Source organism: Vulpes vulpes, chromosome X (genome assembly GCF_048418805.1).
Source record: "Vulpes vulpes isolate BD-2025 chromosome X, VulVul3, whole genome shotgun sequence".
Classification (NCBI taxonomy): domain Eukaryota; kingdom Metazoa; phylum Chordata; class Mammalia; order Carnivora; family Canidae; genus Vulpes; species Vulpes vulpes.
The window spans coordinates 2364477-2387337 of record NC_132796.1 but is presented as its reverse complement, the minus strand read 5'-3'; the positions used below and the strand labels follow the sequence as shown (position 1 = coordinate 2387337).

General features: G+C 41.7%; 1 protein-coding gene and 1 long non-coding RNA gene across 5 annotated transcripts in view; one reads left to right on the top strand and one right to left on the bottom strand.

Annotated features, from left to right (window-relative positions):
* LOC112908944 (uncharacterized) overlaps positions 1–22861 on the top strand; it is a 270893-nt gene that overhangs the window by 152228 nt on the left and 95804 nt on the right. The gene's annotated exons all lie outside the window — the stretch shown is intronic.
* Positions 12217–12626, bottom strand: LOC112908943 (fatty acid-binding protein, adipocyte-like). The gene has a single exon (XM_025984586.2). It carries the CDS (start codon positions 12624–12626, stop codon positions 12228–12230), a length of 399 nt encoding a protein of 132 aa, XP_025840371.2. The 3' UTR covers positions 12217–12227.

Here is a 22861-nt window from a genome sequence, read left to right as displayed (position 1 = left end):
ATTAGGATGAGCCATCTATTGGAGATGTAGGTTTGCAGTAATAGTCTCTGCACCCGGAATCAAATATTCTAAGGAATTCTGTGGTCCTGGGGGAAATTAGATGTTTCTGTACAGTTATTCTTAGATTAACCATTTGACTAACCATGTGTCATGCATATAAAAAGAACATTTAAACCATCAGGTAGTAAAATTCTAACTTAAAAATAAACACATAGAATTTTTTTCCTTAGACCAGCAAAATCTTAATAGTAACACCACCATTTGCTAGCATTTGTAATTGAGTGTTAAAAATACAAATTTCTAGAAATTGACTCTTCATAATCTATTTTACCCATTTGGAAAGCAGTGAGACTGTTAATCAAATGTGAACATAAACTCATCACATAACCCTGCAAAAGCCAGTCGTAGGTATCTACCAGACAGGTGAACACATGTCTATCTGAGACGTGCACATGAATTTATAGCATTTTCATTCAAAATAGAAAGAAAAATGGAAGCAAGCCATAAGTCCATCACCTACTGAACGCACCAACAAGTATTGTTTATCCACTTATACAATAAATAGGATTCATCAATCAGAGGCAACATAGCTAATAAAATGCAACAACAGAGATGAGTTTCAGAAACGAGGCCATGTGAACAAAGTCAGGCACGAACGTCTACCTACACGCGCGGTGGCATTTACGTGAAATTGTGGAGAAGACCAACGGGAGCGCTGTACAGGGATCTGTGTTGGCTTGGGGACAGGAGTAACATGGAAGGGTTGGCTGCAAAAACACGGAGGAATTTGTGGGCATGCTTATGTCTTGACAGAGGTTACCCCGAATTACACAGTTAACAGGATGCTACGTTTTAAAAAGGGGCGGTTACTGTATGTACACAGTACTTGAACCGATATTACTTTGTACACTAAATTTTCATGTCTGACTTGATATATTCTCCTTCTCTCTCATCTATTTAACTAATCTATCATCTGTCAATCATCTATTCATAACTATCTACTACCTACCTACCACCTATAATCTATTACCTATTATCTATGTATTTATCATGTATCATCAACAAACTATATTTCTGACTGTTATCCATCCATCCAACCATCCATCCACCCACCCATCATCTATCTATCCATCTGTCTGTCCATCTATCCTGTCTATGTATGCATCCATTCATCCTATCTATCTATCTATCTATCATCTATCTATCCTTCTATTCTATCAATCTATCATTTATCAATTATCTATCATCTATCAATTATCTCTATCTATCATCTATCTATCTATCTATCTATCTATCTATCTATCTATCTATCTATCATGTATCCTCACCCACCAACTATATTTATCATCTGTCAGTCATCTTATCTACCATCTACCTGTCCTCTATTATCTACCTATCCATCCACCCATCTACCATTGATTTGTCACTGTTGAGTTAAATGTCATCCCCCAACACATTAAAGGAATCTGCTTTACTCCCCATACCAAGGAGGTTCAGGGGGTCTGCTGGCAAGAGCCTAGGAAGTCTTGACTCCTAGAAAATAGAAAAGAATATTGACTTGACTCCAACCCTTATGGACATCTCTCTAGGGAAAAAACACCAAATCACCTCCTTGGCTTGTCCAGCTTGTTGTCTGAGTGTTGTCTAGAACCACGCTACATATGACAGATTTCAAGAAAGGCCAGGGGATCCTCATGACAGGCAAGGTTGGAGTTTTAGTGGTGACCCATTTACAAGACAGGATATATCTTGTACTCCTTGTTCTTTTCCTCTTTTGACCAGATAAAAGCCTTGCACCTGAGCTCTGTGTTGCACATATTGATCAAATTTAGTTTATTTCTTTTTTTATATATGGGGAAATAGACTCCGAGAGACTGGGGAACGTGCCTAACATCACTTACTTATGGATGGTCGGGACCCAATTGAATTAAACTCCAACACCCCAATAAGGTAGGGTGTAAAATAGCATCCATTACATAAGACATAAATGCAGCAAAATGTGTTAAAAGTGTCCATTTCGTACCTGTTTCTGTATATTGCTAGCAAACGTTTTAATCTGCCAGAGAACATTACTGATATCTACTTGTAGCATCTCCTCTTGAAAAATGCATTGTGTTCATCTAGAATACAAAAAAATGCTATTAATAATTGATGCTATTTTATAGTAAAATTTTATTCCATATGCAAGCATTTTTGGCCTTACTGTAACCATGTAGGTGGGTTGTTTTTTCTCTCTTTTCTTTCTCTCTCATTCTCTCTCTTTTTTTTTTTCATAACACAGGAATTTTAGATATTGCCTCCGAAGCTTGTTGGTTCAAAACTTCATTTCGATAAGAAAACCAGGAAGTACCCCTTTTCTCTAAATTTTCATCACCATCCATATTCTGTTTAGATGTTCTGAATTAAATTGTACAAGTAACACATAAGTCTTAGATATAATTTGTATAGAGATCTATTACATATATTTAAATAAAAATAATCACTGTTAAATTATTCCACATTGATCTATTTCTTTCCACAACTAGCGTTTAAACGTGCATGCAGATTTAATCAAACATTGATTGGAACTTGAATTGATTCTCTAAAGTAACACTAAGGGTTTTTTTTTTTTTTTTAACATTTTAACATACCTCAAGATCATGCCTCAAAATCTTTCAAGCACATTTACCTGAAATTTAACTATTGGTATTTAGTCTTAAGGGATTATGCTGTGTTAATAGGCAAATAATTCTTGAATGCGCAAATCCTTAGGTTAATATACTTTATTGCAAATTACCTAATCCAGCATTCAGCTGGCAGGTTCCCAGTCAATGAATAGTGGCCCGTATTGGAAAGCGGTGAGTTCTGAGAGATTTGGGGGAACCCAAGAGAAGCACAAAGATGGTTAAAATGTAAGGCAGAGTAAAGCTCACCTAGGGCTCTCCCCATCAGTCTGTGCTTGAGGAATTTCTCGAACATGCCACGAGGTGCTACTGTGACCCAGCATCCCCCTTCTCTTTTGCTAAGTTAGCAAATGGGAACGTCTCACAGCCGCTTCCTCCACTCTGCATTGACAGCTGGCACGCCGACTTTGCTAATTGTGCTTACTTGGAATCTCAGAGGGGAAATAATCACATAGCTACAGGGTCTATAATGTAGGCGCTGTGTCTTGTCCCAAGAGTTCAGCAACAACAGGCTAATTGTTGAAAACATCAATGACATTTTTGGTAGTTGCTCAGAGAGAAGCACGGAGAAGCAAGGGATTTTGGGGAAAATGAACAGAAATTGATGATGTGTCTTTAGAGAACGTTAAGTGATGGGTATGCAGAGGTTCGATTTGAGACCGTTCTAGACCCTTGAATACATTCCCTGTTCAATGCACTCATTTAAGGGCAGAATTATGGTCTTACTTCTATTCTATAATAATACCTTCTTTCTTCACCATATTTTTGACTTAAACACAAGATTGAGGTTATTTTGCAGAGAGGCACTCATTAAGTCTCATTTGTTAGGTATTTTGGTATATTTTGGCGTATAATGGTAAAGGAAGACTGATGGGGAAATACCAGGTTTCTGGATTTTTCATTTTGCTGTTTGCTGTGTTGGCTGAATTAGGTTCATTAGTTTTGCTAGAAATTGTCAAGAGAGAAGGACAGTGATTTTTTTTTTCCTTAGTGGAAATTTCACTCATCAGATGGATGATGGTATTCAGGTAGGCGGCTATTTGTTCACTGCACGGCTGTGGTTGATCAGTTGTCCTAGGTGCACGGAATGTGTCGGATTATGACCTTTTGTGTGTGTGCGTATGCGTATCAACATACTGAACTCCCATATTGGAGCCACAATGACACTTGCAATGACTCCTCTTGCATCCTTCTAGATTACATTGTGTAACCAGACGGTCCATCCTGTATATTCTCAATGTTTCCTGAAGATTCCTCTTTGTCTCCTCTTCTAAGAAGTAAGCAGCCATGCAGATGGAACTGATTCCCAAACATGACAAGAGATGAAAATATTTTCAAGTACACGGGAACAAAACTTTTGACACGGAAGGAGACGGCACATGTGTCTAAACCCGCCATGTGGAATACAGCTTACTGAGTATGATCACGATAGTTTATATTTTCCACGATGCACTATTTCTTCCTCTTCCGGCTCAGTGTCTGGAGATGTGCAACTTAAGTTCTGATCCATTAAGTTATTTTATTTATTTATTCACGAGAGATGCACACAGAGAGCGAGAGAGAGAGACAGAGACACAGGCAGAGGGAGAAGCAGGCTCCATGCAGGGAGCCCGATGCAGGACTCGATCCCGGGTCTCCAGGATCATGCCCTGGGCTAAAGTCGGCGCTAAACTGCTGAGCCCCCTGGGCTACCCTGATCCATAAGTTCTATAAACAAGAGTCACAAAAATGTATGGTAAGAGGTGCAGTTTCCCTTTTAACCGTGAGTCTTGCAACTGGTTTCTTCTCTGGGTTATGCAGAGCAGGGAGTGTTTCAGAGCCAGCGATTAGGTGTGTTGTGGTTAATCGTGTCAGTAGAACATTCTGGTGCACCTGAAGAAGGCCAAGTGTGAAGTTGCATGAGAGTGAGTTCTTTGTAGGTAGCTCCAGTCCAAGGTAGCAGTAGAGCTACAGAGGTTGAAACAGGAGTAGCTGTAGACCCAAACGTAGAGATGTATGTGTACATCTAACATCCGTGTGCGTTGACGTGCGTCTCTACCATCTGCAGCCAAATCTACTGCACATTTAAATCTACATGTCACCTGCGTGTATAACCCTGTATCTCTACTGCTTACATCTACATTTATACATTTCTATGACCCAGGTATCTAAATCTAAGCCCTACATCTGTATCTGGGTCTGAGCCATTCACCATCCACCCACGAGCAAGGAGTGTGCTGCATTTTCCCACTAAGGCTTCATGGTTCTTTGAGGTCAGACCTGCAAGTGTGGCTTCCCCAGAATGAGTTTTCTTTGTTCATTGATCCTGCCCTTTGGGGACATTGAGTTTGGCTCTTCACCTCCTTGAGTGGCTAGGGTTCCTCCCAGATGCTCTAGGGCCGACTCCCCCAACCCCACCCCACCCTGTCCTACTTCTGGGGCTTCTTATGGATGCTTGTTGCCAATTCCTGTATGCAGCCTTCCCCTCTTTGCTTCCGATCCAAGAGCGGTGGGAGCCTGGCAGCACAAATAACCCCAGTGGTGACGTTGTCCTGACACGGAAGATGGTTCATTCATGGCAGGTCTGGAAGGACGGCCCTGGCTTTCAGTCCTCACTCGCTATAGACACACAGACTGGAGACAACAGGGGTTCTTCTTTTTTACAACCTTTTACTGTTGCTTCCTTATGGACTCCATTTGTTTTTCTCCCCTTGGGGACTTTCATAACAATTTTTCATGTCGTATCAACAATGAATATATTTCCTCTGACTAGGGAATTACGGGTATTGTTAAAAATTAATACCATTAATGACCACGTGTTGGAGCAGTGCTTTTCAAACACTGTGTGTGTGTGTGTGTACGTATATCTATGTGTGGGGGGCATGTGTCTATCGTCACTTTACTTCCCCTGAATCTTATAAGCTGCCCCAGCAAATCAGAGCAGTCTGAAATGCATTCTATAATGTTTGCTTGTCCGTCTTCTTACAAATATAGTTTCTCTTAGGGGCATCTGGGTGGCTCAGTCAATGGAGTGTCTAACTCCTCATTTCTGCTCAGGTCATGATCTCAGGGTGGTGAGGTAAAGCCTTACATTGGGCTCTATGGTGAGCATGGAGCCTGCTTAAGACTATCTCTCTCCTTTTCCCTCTGCCCCTCCCACCTACTTGTGCTCTCTCTAAAAAAAAAAAAAAAAAAAAAAAAAAAAAAAATCCAATAAAAGGCCAATCTTACAAGCCCTTAGTGGCCACCCTGTCGGGACCCCTCTCACTCCTGAGAGCTTTCTCTGTATAAACTTCTATACTTTCACTCACCAATTAATCAATCAATACAAATTTAAAAATCAAAAAAAAAAAAAAAAAACCCTAGAAAACAAAGAAATACAGATACAGCTTCCCTTTCCACAGGTCTTGGGGCTGAGTTCCTAATCTCCCAAGAGCTGCTTATGCTAGGTAGCATGGGAAACCTGTGCCAGCAAATTAAAGCCCATAGATCAATTCTGGCCCACTTGATGTCCTTGTAAATAAAGTTTTATTGGCACACAGCCATGCCCATTCTTTTACGTATTGTCTGTGGCTGCCTTCATGCAACAAAGGCAGAGTTGAGTAATTGTAACAGACACCATATGGTGGCAGAGTCATTATATTTCCTGTCTGACACTTTACAGAAAACGTTTGCCATCTCCTAGATTAGGAATTCACTTCTTTGTTAAAGTAGGGAACAAGCTTCCCTATACTAAATTTCCTAAAACTGCTTCAAGAGGCATCTTCCATACCCTTTACACTTTCTCTTTCATTTTGTTAGTTGATGGTGCAGCACACATATGTCTATTTAGCTGAGATTCTGTGACTTATCTTGTTTTCTCTACTGGGAAGGGATGTGCATTTAGCTCTTGATAGGTTTTATATGGTTTTCCCTGGCCGTGGGGATGGATGCCATCCTCCAGACTCGTTGCTTCTCTTAGCTGCTGCCAAGGTTCCAAATCAAGTTTCCATGCTCACTGATCTCGTTGGGAAGCAACCCTTTCCAGGGCTGCTGACCTAATCCAGCTCATGCAAGGGAGTGAGTTTGATTGGAGATCTCTGACCCCAGATTCTCCTCCTGGGTAATAGCTCAAGTCCCCACAGCCCACATTTTATCTTCTCTGTTATTTTATATAACTGAGTGCTGCCCTGTTCCTTTACTCTGTAGGACTTCCTGCAGCACGTTGCACTGTGGTGCCTCCTCCAATGTTTACCCTGCTTCCTGTCTTGTCTTACGGGTGACCCTTGTGTCTGGTCTTCTGAGACATCCCCATATTGACCACAAATATTGCTATGTGCAAATGCACATGCTTGCATTTATGTATTTTTCATACCTCTGGGCATGTGCATCAACCAGGTCTTCAGTTTCAGTCTTCCTCCAGAAAATGAGGACAAGTGCAGTCCTACTTGGACATCATCCAACTCCACATATTTTAATATAATCCTCACATTTGCCTCTAAAGCTGGTGGTGTCATCCAGGTGGACAGCCCTTTGGGCCAGCCAGGGTTTACTTTCTGTGGAGAGCTCATTAATGACAGGAAATTGCCACAAAGTACCTTTAAAAAATCTTTCAGTTCATGTTAACTAATATATTACCAAGTGCAAGTTCCTTTTCTTTGCCTGAAATCTTGAGGTTCCCTCCATGAAGGTTAAATCCAATGAGCAATATGCATTTCTCAGAGCGCCAAATTAGTGGGTCATTCAGAGTTTTCTGTCTGACTCATCTATGTGTGTTTCCTGGACCACAACAACCACCATTAAACTGGTTTAAAGGTGTAGGTGTTCACCCAAAAGAACAACAGGTCACCGACATGAACACAAACACAGGCAGATTTTATGAGGGGGAAAACAATCTGTTCCAGCCAGGTATGTTCACAGGCATAAACCAAGAGTTTCTGTCCATAGGGACCACGGTGCAATGTGTCCTTCCATTTATTGTCTCCTAGATTGAGGTAGAGTCTGCTTGCTGATATCATGCCTCATATGTCTCTCTTCTTTCATAAAGGATTTTGTATAAAATAGTCTCTTTCACAAATATCAACTTTAACGTTCACAATCTCTCCTCTGTAACCAAACCATTGAGGATCTCCATGGCCATACGTTGGGTGGGTGAAAACCAGAAAGTTGGTATAAATTGGTATTTGCAGAACCAGAGACCTCACTAGCTGATGTTCCCAAGTGTACCTTTCATGCCTACTTCTTGGGAACTGTAGAAAGGACATCTGAGAGGGTGAATCTCCCCAATTCTGCATAAATATAAACAGATCCTATAAAGTCAGGGGCTCTAAAAGCAGTACTTTGTGAGAGAACAGAGCTGGTCATCTCTTGGGGCTTCTCGACAGATGGCAAAATTACTCACAAAGTCCATTCTGCTAATGTTGCATCCAGCCCACAGGTTTCAATGTTATGATGAAAGCACCTCCTTGAAATCCAAAGCATATTTTTCTGAAAATACTAGTCATTGAAAATCTAACATGATAAATAAATAAATAAATAAATAAATAAATAAATAAATAAATGTTATGTGCTTTGTTCCAGCAACCTTTAGGGATATGTTTTTTCTTGTCTTCCATGAGGATTCTGAGTCCCACTTCTAAAACGGAGACTCTCAAGTTTCTGTAATGGATTTGTTCTCAAAGTAGAATTTTTTTGGTGGTGTTTTTGATTGGGGAAGAGGAAGTAGAAAAACACACGCACACACACACACACACACGGCTATGGATAAAGAGAAATTTCAAACCAAATCAAGATGTCAAGAATGCTTTACAGCAAAGAAACGAGTAGTTTCTCTTTGAGGAATATTCTTAAGTAATTTCCGGAGTATACGATGGAATTGGTTTTGTCACTAATTTCTTGAAATGAGTTCTGCTCATTTGGGGGAGCTGAAAGCATATTGGAGTAGAGACCAGTAGAAGGCAAGTCTTCTGAAGTGGCCCCCACCATGATGGTTTCCACGTGAGCACCCATCTTTCCATGTGGGACCACATAGGTTGGTTCTTTCTTCAGGACATTGAAGGACACATTGGACACAACATGGCAGGCTCCCTTTTCCAACTCAGATTAAGTTGGCAGCAGATAATGGCTGTTCCATTGAAGAGATCAACAGATTTTATTTATTTATTCATGACAGACACTCAGACAGAGGCAGAGACACAGGCAGAGGGAGAAGCAGGGTCTCCCTATAGGGAGCCCGATGTGGGACTCCTGGGCTCATGACCCAAGCCAAAGGCCGATGCTCAACCACTGAGCCACTCAGGTACCCTAAAATCAACAGGTTTTTTGAAAGTGATTAAGACAGAGGACCCAGAAATATTAATTAGTGCTTAGAAAACATAAAAAAGGAATATAAAGCAAGTCTTGTTTTTTTTTTTTTTTTGCTTCCAGTGCATTTTCAAGACAACTCCTTTGTACCTAGTCACATCTTAACTGTGTCTGTCAACATTCATCTACAATACTGTGAGCCTCATTAATAATTAAATTCAAGCAAACAAAACCAGATTGAAAGACACACTATAGCACTTGCTTTTACCCTCAATTCATTAGATTTCTGTTGAATAAATACTGGTCATTCTATAAACACCTTCAGAAATTGTTTCACTCTTCATTAGCAAATGATCCGGGTACATATTAACCAATGCACCTTGTCTTGTGTACATTTTAAATAATTTAATTTGGGAATAATTGGCTGTAAGGTGTTTCAAATTACACTCTTTGAGAAAAGAGGGTCAATTTCAATTTTAAGGAATGTTCCATGTGTGTCAGGCTATTGCTAGGTGAGATGTTCAGGTCGTAAATCAAACCTCATTTTCTGCTCAGAATTACTAATTTATGTTGCTTGGATCCTAAGGCTTATTTGATCACAAGCAGAAATGGATGTACAATAAGATATGCCTACAGACATCTGATTTGCAATTTTAGGCATTTAGCTGGCTTTTTAAATGTTACATTGCCAATCTCCCTTGTGCACTACCCACAAGCTTTGATGTGTAGCTGCACTTCAGAGGTACAAGGAACATGAGAAGTCTACATTTTTGAGGATTTCCATGTTGCTTATTTTGACCGTTGTAAACCAGAAAGTATCCAACCCCCCATTCTCACCCTCTCAACCTGTTCCAAGTTCCACCACCTCAAATAAGTTGTCTAGAACTCACTGAAGACCCTTTTTCTTTTTAAAGATCTTGTTTACTTATTCATGAGAGATGCAGAGACACAGGCAGAGAGAGAAGTCCTGAGCTGAAGGCAGACACTCAACCACTGATCCACCCAGGTGCCCCTTGAAGACCCCTTTTTGATATGAATTACATTATTTCATCCTAGATCATTACTGACTTGTGAAAACAGAGAAGGCTTCTGATAATACTGAGCATTCATTGGGACTTCTGAGGAAATAGGAAAATCTTGCTTCAAAAGCAGACATATATTTTTTTTCCGTAGCAAATTATGTTTTCATAATCCTAAGCTTTAGCATTTGGGCAATGCATACACGTAAATTACTGAATTTTATCTGATGTGTGGCAGAGCTTTCCTGGATGGATACATCCATTGTCAGATACTTCTGAACAGAGATTTGATATTTATTAGCTGTTCTTCAAGGAACGAAGAGAAAAAGCGCGGATAGAAGGCCTTACGCCCCCATAGCTCTACAGGACAGGAGCATCCTGCTCATGGAATCTAAGAAGCCTATTCTGGGAGCTGGAAGTAGTTGGGATGCTCAGAGCAAGGTGGTCCCCGTGAACAGCAGAGCTGTGAGGTTCAAGGCTTTGGTCCTCCAGCGCTGTGTGTCTCACACCTCCCCGCTGAGGACTCCTCAGGATATCGGGAGGTGGTATTTTTACCCTCTGCCCCTGTGATTCTTCCCAGCAGGTCAGTTGCAGAAACACAGGTGTCCGAGCTAGCTCATGGTTGTGGTACTTGAGATTCTAGTGTAAAATCTTCTGATTCTTCTTCCAAGCAACCTTCGATTCTCACTAGAGCCGCTTGCATCTTGCCTGGTACTGCTCAAAGTGGACACCTGACACAATGGCTTGCACGGGCACTAAAATCTCATCATTTGCAACTTTCTTTGCAATCTCCTGGAAAGAGCCACGGGTTTGGAGTTTTAAGGGCTGAATCCTGCTCCTTTCTGCTCTTTTTCTGCTAGTGGCATAGGTGTGATGGCCTAAGAGACCATTCAGACCTCCCTGTGTGACCTGGGATTTTGGATGCAAAGAGTACAAGGCCCGAGAGCTGCAACTTCCATGCCTTTAGGGTCAAGCTCCAGTTACCCCTGAGCAAGAGGGGGTTCTTCCCATTTCTTCCCAGTGGTTAATAGGTAAACTGTGCTTCAGATCCTCTCTCTGTGTTGGTGGTGCCATGTCTGTCTGAAGCTCCCCTTGTTCAATCCTGCTTCTCCTTCTACCCCTTGCCTTTTATGCGCATCTCATGTGTATCATATTCTTATCCCCAATTATCCGCTGGCACTCCTACGTTTACCCCAACCTGTGCTTCCTGGAAGATCAACCAACACCAACAGACAAGTTGACAACGTCATTGAGCTTTACTTTAGAGCTCATTTCAGATTTCAAATGCACAAAAAACAAAGCACTGTATGTCAGGTATTGTGTACTCAATAATCAAAAAAATAATAGGACGGTGATAACAACCTGAAATAGACTCACGCATTCATCCATCCAGGAATTTCGATGATACTGTGTTAGGTGCTGAAGACTCAAACCAAAAATTCAGTTGTCCGGGAGAAACGCAGTTATGGGTTATTGACTCTATCGAATCCATTATCTAAGTTGCTATCATGACTAGTTGGGGTGAGCTCAGGGGATAGCTTTACATCTTCAAATAATAATATCGCAGAATAGCTCCCAGTTGGTTGCTTGGTCTTTCATATTCTTCCCCAAATTCCCCTCAAATATGGTGGATTTCTGTGTGTGTGTTTGTGTGTGTGTGTCCTGGCAGATATCTTAGCTCATAAAGCTATAGACAGAATTACTTTCTGTACAAAATTGAATTGAAAAACAATAAAACTTGGCACCTCCAAAGCAAGGAAAGTCTATCAGATTAGTTCATCTGCTGTAAAACAGCATTCAATATTCTCTTCTCCGTGTGCCAAACAGAAGGGCACACACAAAAATGGATATTAAGATGGGCTCGTGAACAATGTCAGACATTTGCTAATGAGAAAATAAGAATCGTGGACTGAGTGGAATGTCCCCTCCTAGAGAGAATATGCATAATATGTGGCGATGACCTCTGTCCGAAGCCTCCGGACAGAAAAATGCATCTATTTGAATGCCAGTGACTCAGTGGAGGTTGATCAGGCTTGCCAGAGGCTGGCACCTCTGTGCATCCTCCTGTGCTGGGGACGTGTGTCCATGAGTGAGCACTTTCTAATTTCTTTTTTTTTTCTATATCTAAAAGGTTTTATTTAAGAAACATATCTACATTGAATAAGGTCATTTGGGGGAAATTGGTTGCTTGCTAATTAGCAGAAAATAACAATACATGTTTGGACAATATATCCAACAGAATGTTGTAGAGTTCAATGCAAACTTCCGCTCGATGTCCCTTGGATTATGCTCTCTCATAAATTCTGGTAGAAGTGACGCTTTTCGTGATACATTCCACCACCAGTTTATCATCCACTTGTTTTCTCTTTATGGTAGTTGAGTTTCCGTCCCACTTCTGCACCTGTACCAGGACACCTCCATCTAAGGTTATGATGCTCTTTACATTTCTGTCATCCGCAGTAACTTCATCAAATTCCTGGCCCAGTTTGAAGGAAATCTCGGTATTTTTAAAGGTGCTTTCCGATTTAATGGTGATCACATCCCCGTTTACACTGATGATCAAGTTGGGTTTGGCCACGCCAGCCACTTTCCTGGTGGCGAAGCCCACTCCCACTTCTTTCATATAATCCTCAACGTTTTCACTGGAGCTAAGTTTCCAGGTACCCACAAAAGCATCACACATTTTATGAGCTTTTAGGATTATCTTCAAGATGAGAAAAAAGCGGTCATTGTCTGTAAGGTGTTATGACCTTCTGGAGCCCAGATAACTTCCTTTTAAAGATGCCCAGATCATGTGATCTTAGGAATCGACCTTCTAATTTCCGGGAAGGCATCTCCATCCTGGAGAACATTCGGCATCTTTGAAATCACTGCGTGTGCTCCATGTGCCACTGCTTGCTGGAACCCAGCTCCCGGTTGCGGGGCACGGCGTTGGGTGGGGGGACGACTCATGACCTCATGAATAATGATAGAGATAGAGTTCACCGAATTTCAAAATTTGCCATGAGTATTGGGGGTGAAGAGGAATTAAGTAAACTTTGTACTGAAATCTAGAACACCCTCAATTATATCTCATGTGTTGCTACCGCTGACTCTTTCTTGCCATGGCCTCCATTCTTCACGCCCAACTCAGGTGCAGGTTGAGCCACACCCAGGGAATATTGGGAGCCAGTTGTTGAGTGTCCCAGATGTGTGAGCACTGGCCTGGGCCTGTTGCACTGGGTGTGAACTGCGTACCCTCAGCGTCCAGTTCACGTGGGGCACTTGACATTATAAATCTCCAGAGCATCCTCTTCCCGCTGCCATCACGCAGCTGCTAATTCCCTTGGAATGGAACAAAGAACCAATTTCATCGAGCTCCCCTGATGCTGTGGGGAACGCTATGTTTGGGGGAAAAAAAAAAGTCAGAACTCAAATGACAAGTCTTCCATGTTCAGCATTCAGGGGAAAAAACAGTGTTGTCACAAGTCAAATGCTACGTTTTGTACCTTCTTCAGCTCGCTGAGGGCTGGCGATACAAGTATCCCCCGTGAAGTGAGCCAGGCTGGCGTTGGCTTTGCAACCAACATCAGTACCTTTACAAATATCCAGAGGCTTTCAAGATTACTGAAAAATAAAAATAAGTAAACGTCCAGAGGCTTTCAAACTGCAGCTTTCTACTTAATTGTTTGACTTGCAATCCCTGTGAGTAGACCTTTTACTCCCAGCTGAGGCATCAAGGAAAATGTGTTTCCTAGACTTGGTACAAAGATATTTCTGTTGAATTTTTTTCACTGACGTCTATTAGCTGCTTTGATTTGACACGTACTTGATTCATCTTTTGTTTTGCTTACTACCTGCCACATTTTAAAATATCTGTGGCTCAGTGGTTGAGCATCTGCCTTTGGCTCAGGGCATGATCCCGGTCGTGGGATCAAGCCCCGCATCGAGTTCCCCGCAGGAAGCCTGCTTCTCCCTCAGCTTGTGTGTCTGCCTCTCTCTCTGTGTCTCCCATGAATTAAATAAATAAGTAAATAAATAAATAAAATCTTGAAAAACAATAAATTACAAAATCTGTGCTAAAATATGGGGAAAATAAATAATAATAATGAATAAAATATCTGTGTTAAAATATGGGAAAAAATGGTTCGTACAATGTTGGTCAAAGAGTTTTCTAATTGCCAAGTAGGCTACTAATTAAATCATCTTTGAGTTTTTAATAATCTCTTCCTGTACAAAAGTAAACCCCTGGAAACCAGGGAAATTCATATCCTGTGCTAGTTTCCGTTTTACAAGCCTGAGGTGCATATTATTTTGAAAAGACCAAATTCAGAAAATATTCACCAACACCCAAGTTTAATACATTGTCAATAAAGTGTGGGTTCAGAATGTTTTTTTCCCTAAGGCTTTTCTGGTTGATCGATCTTTATTTTATTGTATTTTATTGTATTGTATTATTGTATTGTATTTTATTGTATTTTATTTTATTTTATTTTATTTTATTTTATTTTATTTTATTTTTTCATTTCCAAGGATCTCATTTGAGCAGGCGTGTTTCGCCATGTAAATGCGTTCAGCACTGACCGGAAAACGTTTTCGGCCCCCTACGTGTTTCTGTTGTCGTGGGAAGTGTCTATTTTCCTGAAGTCCAACCATTCATCCTTTCTGCTCAACACAATAAAGAAAATGCAGCATCAAGAATCTGCAATATGGCTCCCAGAAAATAGTTTTCAGGGAAGCAACATCCTATTGTATATCCGTTACCTTCAATTTCTCTTTTTCTCCCCCAAATACACATGGACTTGAGGGTTGAGCTCTTGCGGTGTACGCATGTGTGCATACATACACACACCACTTGAAGGGTGCTTAGGGACCCCTGCGTGTATCGTGATGTGGTTACCTATACACTTCTGTGGTCTATGATATTTTTAAAAAAGATTTTATTTATTTATTAATGAGAGACACACAGAGGCAGAGACACAGGCAGAGGGAGAAGCAGGCTCCTTGCAGGGAGCCCAATGTGGGACTCGATCCGGGGTCCCCAGGATCAGGCCCTGGGCTGAAGGCGGTGCTAAACCACTGAGCCACCAGGGCTGCCCTATGGTCTATGATATTTATCCCCCCTCCACAACGTCGCCCTACAAACTGTTAAATTTTATTTGGTTTATATTGGCACCCAGGTGGGCACAAATTGTTTAATCCAAATACCCGGCTCACGCGCTACTTGCTGGCCCATTCTTTCTACTTATTTGCTTAGGTGATGTAAGCTCACAGCCCACCCCACCAAACAAAACCGAGGGTCGTGACGAAGATTAATTTCTTGAACAACCTCCTCCCGAACATGTCTCCCCATCTTGAGTTAAACTTCACATCTCCGCAAAAAATCACGCGTTTAGGGTTTTCTTCCTGCCGTTAAGTGAACTTTTGTTTCACGATGAGTGTGTGCATTTCATTTTCTTTGCCTTTTGCAAATCCGGGTAAACGGGGCCGTCTGCCATCTGGTGGAGCTCACACTTTTAGTTTAGATGTCTACCATTTGTTCACAGTCGTCTGTGTGAACAGCACACGCCTGGCTCCAGGCTCTGCCCACGTCCTGCTTTAGGTCCGGCTAACCTGTTTTTCAAAGAGTTTTCCCCAGTTTACTCTTCCCACCCACAAGGCATGAAGGATGGTTTCAGTCCACGTCCAAACCTACGTCTGGTATCAGCGGCTTCATATATACTTGTCAAGTTCTGCAGGGTTAGTAAAAATCATCTCAAGCCATGCATCTTCTTCTCCATCCCGTATAAAGACGGTGCCTTCCCATTTCAGGTGGTATGTGCTCTGCTATTTTAATAAATTCCTGCAGTCCCCCGAGTAGATTCCATTTCATTCCTAATTACAGACTTTTTTGAGATAGGACACTCAAATACCATCATTGCTTTTTCTCCTTCCATCCAGTTGATTATAGTTTTTTGTCAAAATCCAGCTCCGTGATCAACTGCATTTCCAGATTTTCTAATTATAAATCTCTGCTATGCAGGGACACCCCCAATTCGGTCCCAAGACCCTCTTTTATTTTGTACTTTTTTGGATAACGCATGTTCATAATTACGGCCCTTTGATTTTCAAAGCCAAATTTGTAAGTACGATGGATTTCTTGTTTGGTTAGTTTTTTCCCTGCACTGTCTATTTATCAGCTTCGGGGTTAAATTCACATCAGCCTTACAAGTAGCATATGGGCCATTATATTTTCACTCTTTCTTCCCTTTTTAAAATTTAAAAAAATTTTTTAATTTTAATTAATTAATTTATTTATTTTTTTTTGTATAAAACTAGAATGATCTACTTCTTGAACAGCCTATGGATATTCTCTCTGTTGGAAGCCTTTTAACCACTGCTGTAGTGCTTTCAACATATGCAGTTTTCAATCTTGTTACCTCTTGGTAAGCCAGCCCTAAAAACAATTCTTGAACTTTGCTGCCACATTCCTTCTGGACATCAAAGTCCACGAAGTTGTGAATGATCTCTGCTTTATCTGTAGCAGTGACCCCTCCTATATTTAAAGCCTGTATCCTTTGTATTGTTCTGCACCTTAATTAAGAAATAATTGACAAATATCACTACTTCTTTGTATTTTGTCTCCTAATCTCTTAGTGGTGCCAGAGGTACACATCTTTTACTCATTGTGTTTTCAAAGAACAACTCTTGGTTGTGTTGAATTTCCCAATCGTACCTTTATCATCTCTATGGTTTATTTCTTCTCTTATGTTATCTCTTTCCCTTTAGATCCTTGGGATTTATGCTACTCTACTCATTATCACCTTTACGTAGGATGTAGATCATCGCTTTGAGATAGTTTGCTTTCCAATTTAAATTTTTGAGGATGTAATTCCCTCCATTTGATATGTCAATTCCCCCAATTTATTTCAACATAGCGTCTTGATTTAGTTCTAGTTAATACTTTGGAATTTTAGTTACGATGCTTCCTGTAACCCAGCACTTAATTTATGTATGTATGTTCATATGTTTTATTAAATGTGCAGGAATGTCTTGCCTACCTTCTTAAATGTATAAATTAGCATCCACCCATGTCAATATAATACAGAGTAAGAGGTAGACAGCGTGGTTTCTAGGATACTTTATCTTTAGTATTTGTTGAGCGTTCTTAAGAGTTAATACATGGTCTATATTTGTAATGGCCTGTAAGGGCTTAGGAAAAAAACTTGTATTTTTAATGGTCTGACACCCACGTGGTCTTTCAGACATTTTTGTGCACTACTAAAAAATTGTTTTCAGAATCTCACAGTCTCCCAGAGCTGTAGGCTTCCCAATCTCTTGGGGCCGACCGTGTGTAAAGGTGTCGAGGTGTATCGGGGGCCAAGTTTAGCAAGGGCATGATTGTGGCAATATAATCCTTCCCCTTTTCATCCCCAAATGGGCAATTTGAGACACACTTCCAACTGCTGGAGGGATCCTCCCAATGCCTGTTTTTCTCAGCTTCTCACAAGTTCCAGCTTCCATGCCACATTTATTTGACTCAGAAGACAAGGCCACAGTGGGGGACATATAAAGCAGAAGTCCATCTTGCCCCTTAGTTCAATGTCACAGACCGGTGGGACTGCCCTCGGCTAAGGCAGCCACCGGCATCTGCCCACAGCTGCTGACACCTACTCAGACAGTCCCAGCTGCAGGCTGCCTGGCTTTAGCTGCTTTGTTCCTTGCTTCCCCCTGCATTCTTCAAGATCAATCCGGGCAGAGGCCACTGGCCGCTGTAGGACACTCGCATCTTGTTCAGGGTACCCACTGCTCTCTGAACGAACGATTCGCCTCCGCCCCTTTGATACTTAGACCTATGCAACTTATCTTCCTGGTGTCCCCACTGCCAAGGTCCCCCGAGCAGGTTGCCCAGATGAGTCTCCAGGGCATCATTCAGCCCCTGCTCCCCACACCCTCTGGGCTTAGAATCTCTACCTTTTCCCAGATCAGTCTTCCATTCTACAATATCAGCGCAACTAAAGCCCGACATCGGAAAATGCTTTCCATGGCTTGTGTCAAATCTCTGAGAGCTGAAAGAAAACAAACACACCAGCCACGAAAATGGGGGGATGCCTCAATGAATGCTCCCTGCTGCCTACTCCTTGGCAGCGATCTGGCGGGGGGGGGATGCCCACTCGGCACCGCAAGCACTTCATGGTCAGAATTGAGTTAGCTTGTCGTCCGTAGACCATCTGTAGCCCTGAAAACGAACGTGCTTACTTTACAGACTTGAGAAAACAAACTGTCTCCTTGATGACGTGCCCTTTTCATTTCCCAGGGACCACGTGTATAATCAGCTGGCAGCATTACGAGGAGCTCGTATTGTCTTAACCTTTTCCTTTTTACCCCTTCTCTGGCTTTTAAACATTTTTATTTTTGAATCTCAAGCCAGAAAAACCATAGCATTCTTTAGGGAAGCATCATAGAATCTGAACAGGTTAGAAGCGTGTAATGTGAAAGAAGTGGGGGAATTGTATGAGGAGAATTGTGAGTAAATTTATTTCAATATTTTTATAATTAAAAAGCCAAAGATGAGTGAGTATAAAATCAATTCCAAATAATTACTTGCAAGTATATAATATGAACACACATGTAAATTACTGCGATACTTTCAGCCAACACTAGGTCATTAGTGTTTGAATAGTAATAAAACAAGATAAAGTACAGAAATAGCTCAGATGCAAAATATTCTATAGAAATCTACTTTTTTTTTAATTCCAAATTTGTCTTGCTTCTAGTTAAATTGTATCCGATAACATTGACCTCTGAACAGGCCCTCTGATTTCAGAGTCGAAGTCTCCGGATGTGAGGTCTCTGTAGAATACGGGGTGGCCACTTCCTTTGGGGAACTAATTGATTGATTTTCAAATTTTTTGCATAAAAATGTTTTGAAAATAAAAATATGTTGCATGATTTTTTTTTTTTTTTTGCATGATTTTTTTAAAGTAGATTTAAATAGACTCAAAACATTTATGGAAATAAATGTTCTCTGCCATATTGGTTTCTCAATGGAAGTTGAAAGCTGTTTCCATTGGTCCTCTCAAGATTCCAAAAATATAAAGTTACTACAATGCATTTCCTAAACCTGTTGTTCTATCCACAGTCCTTTCATGCCACCTCATTTTGGCCACAGAGTTACATTATGGAAAGAAAAGTATTCATCCTCACTTTACTCCTTCACAACCACTCAGGCTATACCTAGAATCCACCCCAGTGTCTTCCTACTGGAAAATTGCAAAACCAACGTGGGGTCATAGGTCTTCTAATCCATGATCTTTCCCAACATAGCACCCATGGTGGCCTTGAACAGTCAGGGACAGATTCCCAGAAGAGGCACCACAGTGATGACCTACAGGCAGTTTAGCTACGTTGCTGTCATGTTTAAACTTAGAGGTATCTGCCCCTGCAGTGCTTTTGGACCAAAAGGCTCATTTCTTGTCATTTTCACATGCAAGATCTTCCGTATCTAAAATCTAGACTCTTGAGTGTCTTGCTTCCATCCATGTGCATCTACCTTCCCAAAACATCCTTCATGTAAAACAAAAACACTACATATTTACTCTGACTCTGCCAGGTGATGGGAAAACCAAGAAGACAAAAGACTAGGGTTTTTCCTTGAGCAGCTCACAGTAGCTGAGGTGTGAAGTCATGTTGCAGGGTATCGTGGCATGTACAGTCGGTCTATGGCATATGTGAGCTCAGTGGCAGTGACAATGGCTGGACCATAGAAGCAATTCAGCTGAGATGCGACCTGACATGAATACATGTCTGCTCCTCGACAAGGACTATTATGATTTTTCCAGTACGGAGCACATCTGACCCATCCCCGATTACATGTGTGGCTCTGCTGACTGCATGTACGTCCCAGATTTCCTCAAATACCCACCCACGTTAGTCTGTCCGTTGCACTCGGACAAGAGCTCGGAAGCAGGGTAGGGCTCACCGTACACACTGTGGTGCCCACCTACCGCAATAACGTTTTGTCCTGGTCCCTGTTTCCCTTCACACAACAGTTTGTGTGCCAGAAGCACAAAACATGGCAGCTGCTATTCTAAGAGTATGAATGTGAACGTGCCAGTCAGCCAACAGCCAAAGTCTAGCCATGCCTGAACCCCAATCCTTACTGCTGCTTAAAGCAAAACACAACATTTTATATGCCTGTCCGTGGAAGTGTACACCCCAAAGACAAAAGAAAAACAGACTTAAATATATGAGTTCTATTTTTTCAGCAGTGAGGTCTCCCGTTGACATTATGATAGCTAACACCCTAGAATAAAGGACAAACTGATCTCTCCGTAATCACTAAGAGGCATATTGTGTCTCATAATAAAGTCTCTTATTTATTCGAGGAAAATTCAGGTAAAAGAGGGTCATCTTTTCCACACAATTTGGGGATAATTGGAATTGTGTGTGTGTGTTTTTTTTTAATGCTTAAAAGAATTTACATTGTAGAGGGCAAATATACAAGAATCGTTACACCGATGGGTCATTCAGAACAGTAGTGTGGGGAGGGGAATGTAATTTGCATTTCTGTGATTTTTATACATGGGTTTTTCTGCTGCTAGAATTTAAGGCGTAGAACACTTCCTACTCTCCCGAAACTCCATTTTCGTGGTCCCCAGTCTTTGCTTTCCTGACCATCGTTCAACAGAGATGCACCAAGTACAAACAGCAAATAGACAGGTGTTAGTCGATCCTGTAAAATAGTCTCATGGTGTCATTGGACGCTTCTTTTTTTTTTTTTTTTAAATTTTTATTTATTTATGATAGTCACACAGAGAGAGAGAGAGAGAGACAGAGACACAGGCAGAGACACAGGCAGAGAGAGAAGCAGGCTCCATGCACCGGGAGCCCGACGTGGGATTCGATCCTGGGTCTCCAGGATCGCGCCCTGGGCCAAAGGCAGGCGCCAAACCGCCGCGCCACCCAGGGATCCCTCATTGGACGCTTCTTAAATACGGTTCATAGAGGTAACGTTTTTCATGATAGCCTGATGCTGTTGTGTTGGCTTCTGTGGCCTAAGTGCTACCATTAAATGTAGAATGTTTGCACGCTCTCTAGGACACTGCTTTTAGGAACTGTCTCATTTTATAAAAATGATGGAAAGGGATATCCCAAGAAGCACAACATAGGGGCGCTGAAGCCATCCCTGCGGTAAGTCTGTGTTTTAAGCTGGGCCAAAGGGCTTGATCACACACAGGTAAAGACCAAGCAGTCCCAGGTACCATTCAATACAGACCTGCCACTGGTGCAGAACATTCCAGAATTAAGAAGATGCCTAATCCCATCTACCTGTGGCAGCCCATCTGTCTATGATGAGACGCTCTGAAAACATTCTTGTCAGGTTTAATCCAGCTGGTAGGGAAATAAAATAGAGAGGCCAGGCCAAAGTTGGTTGAGACAAGCTTTTAATGGGATACGTTCTTGGGTGAGGTTCCCTGGCCCACAGGGGAGGGAGAGAGCGAGCAGGGAAGTCGTGGGCCAGGGAAGGCAGGTGCAGGGGAGGGCAAGGGGGCTTTTTAAGAGGGGAGGGCTAAGGAGTTGGGTGTCTGTATAGGGTGACAGGTATTAGGGCATATTACTGGTGAAGTCAGTATGGGGCGATAACTGCTTATGCCCTTATATGGGGTCAGGGTAAGGTACGGTTTAGGTTTCCTGCATAGGCCCAGGCTCCCTTGATGACATGTCTTTGGCCATCTGCTGGTGATGGGAAAGTTCTGAGGTGGGGGCCACAGGGTGGGGGGTCCACCGCCATTTTGTTGGTGCCTCCCGATCCCCCTTGATCCCACCGGCCCAACAATTCTCACTTTCCCTGTGGGGCCATCCTGCTCCCCTATGAATGCTCGGTCATATTTAAGATGTACGAAAGGCATCTGAAGTTTTAGAAAAGTCTATCTCCCATCCCACTTATTTACCCTAAGAAACCCCCAGTTGCGCTATTTCCTAATTTGAAAAAAAATCAATAAACCCATATGTGTTTAGTCTTCAGCGAGAACTCCTATATTGTTGTTTTATTTTAAATGCAAACTCAGATTTCTATCCCTCCCTCAGGAAAAATTACATTAGAAACTATGGATCTTCAATAAAAGATGCTAGGGTAATTGGTTTTAAAAAAGAAACCATGGCTTCCTGTCTTGATACTTCATTGAAATTTTCTACCTTCCTTTTCAGGAGAGGAAGGAAAGGGGTGAGGTTTTGAGGTTCTATTGAAAGGAGTATAACTCAGCACTAACATATCCCAGGGTCTTAAACTTGGGGTAAAAAATGTGACCTGCTAATGTAATATCCAGATATTTTCTCAGGAGTATGTAGATCAATTATGGCTTCTCAGGGACGTTTCAATTACTTGACTATTTTGGTAAAAACGTTTTTAGTTACCTGATTAATTGCTTGACTTCTGCAAATTGTCTAGCCACCATCATGTAAATCATCTGTAACAGAAGGCTGATGCCTTGACAGGCAGGGGGATTGGAGGTCTGCTAGAACTTAATGGGAGCCATCTCGATGTGAAATTTAAAAAAAAGAGAGATAAAAACAAAAAGGAACCGTTTAGGTGTAATCTATGGACAAAGTAAGGTTGAACTGCTGCTTGCATTATTTTGAAATCTATGATCCAAACAGTGATGCTTTTCGCCGACATGTGTAATTGTGACCTAAGGGATTCTGAGAAATGAATATATTTACAGGGAGAGGAAAAATGCCTGCAGGTCTCCTACCTCCCCAACCTCCAGGGCACATGGATCTCCTTGGAGGAGAAGGTCAGACTTTAGAAGGTCAAGACTGACAAACAGGCATGTAGGTTTTCCAAAAGCTCCTTGGATGTGTCTACAGCTCCACTGGGCTTGAGAATTCTTGTGGTCACTATTTCCAAAAATGAGACTTTCCAAGGGGGAAAGAGGGAGTAGATGGTGCTGTAGGTCT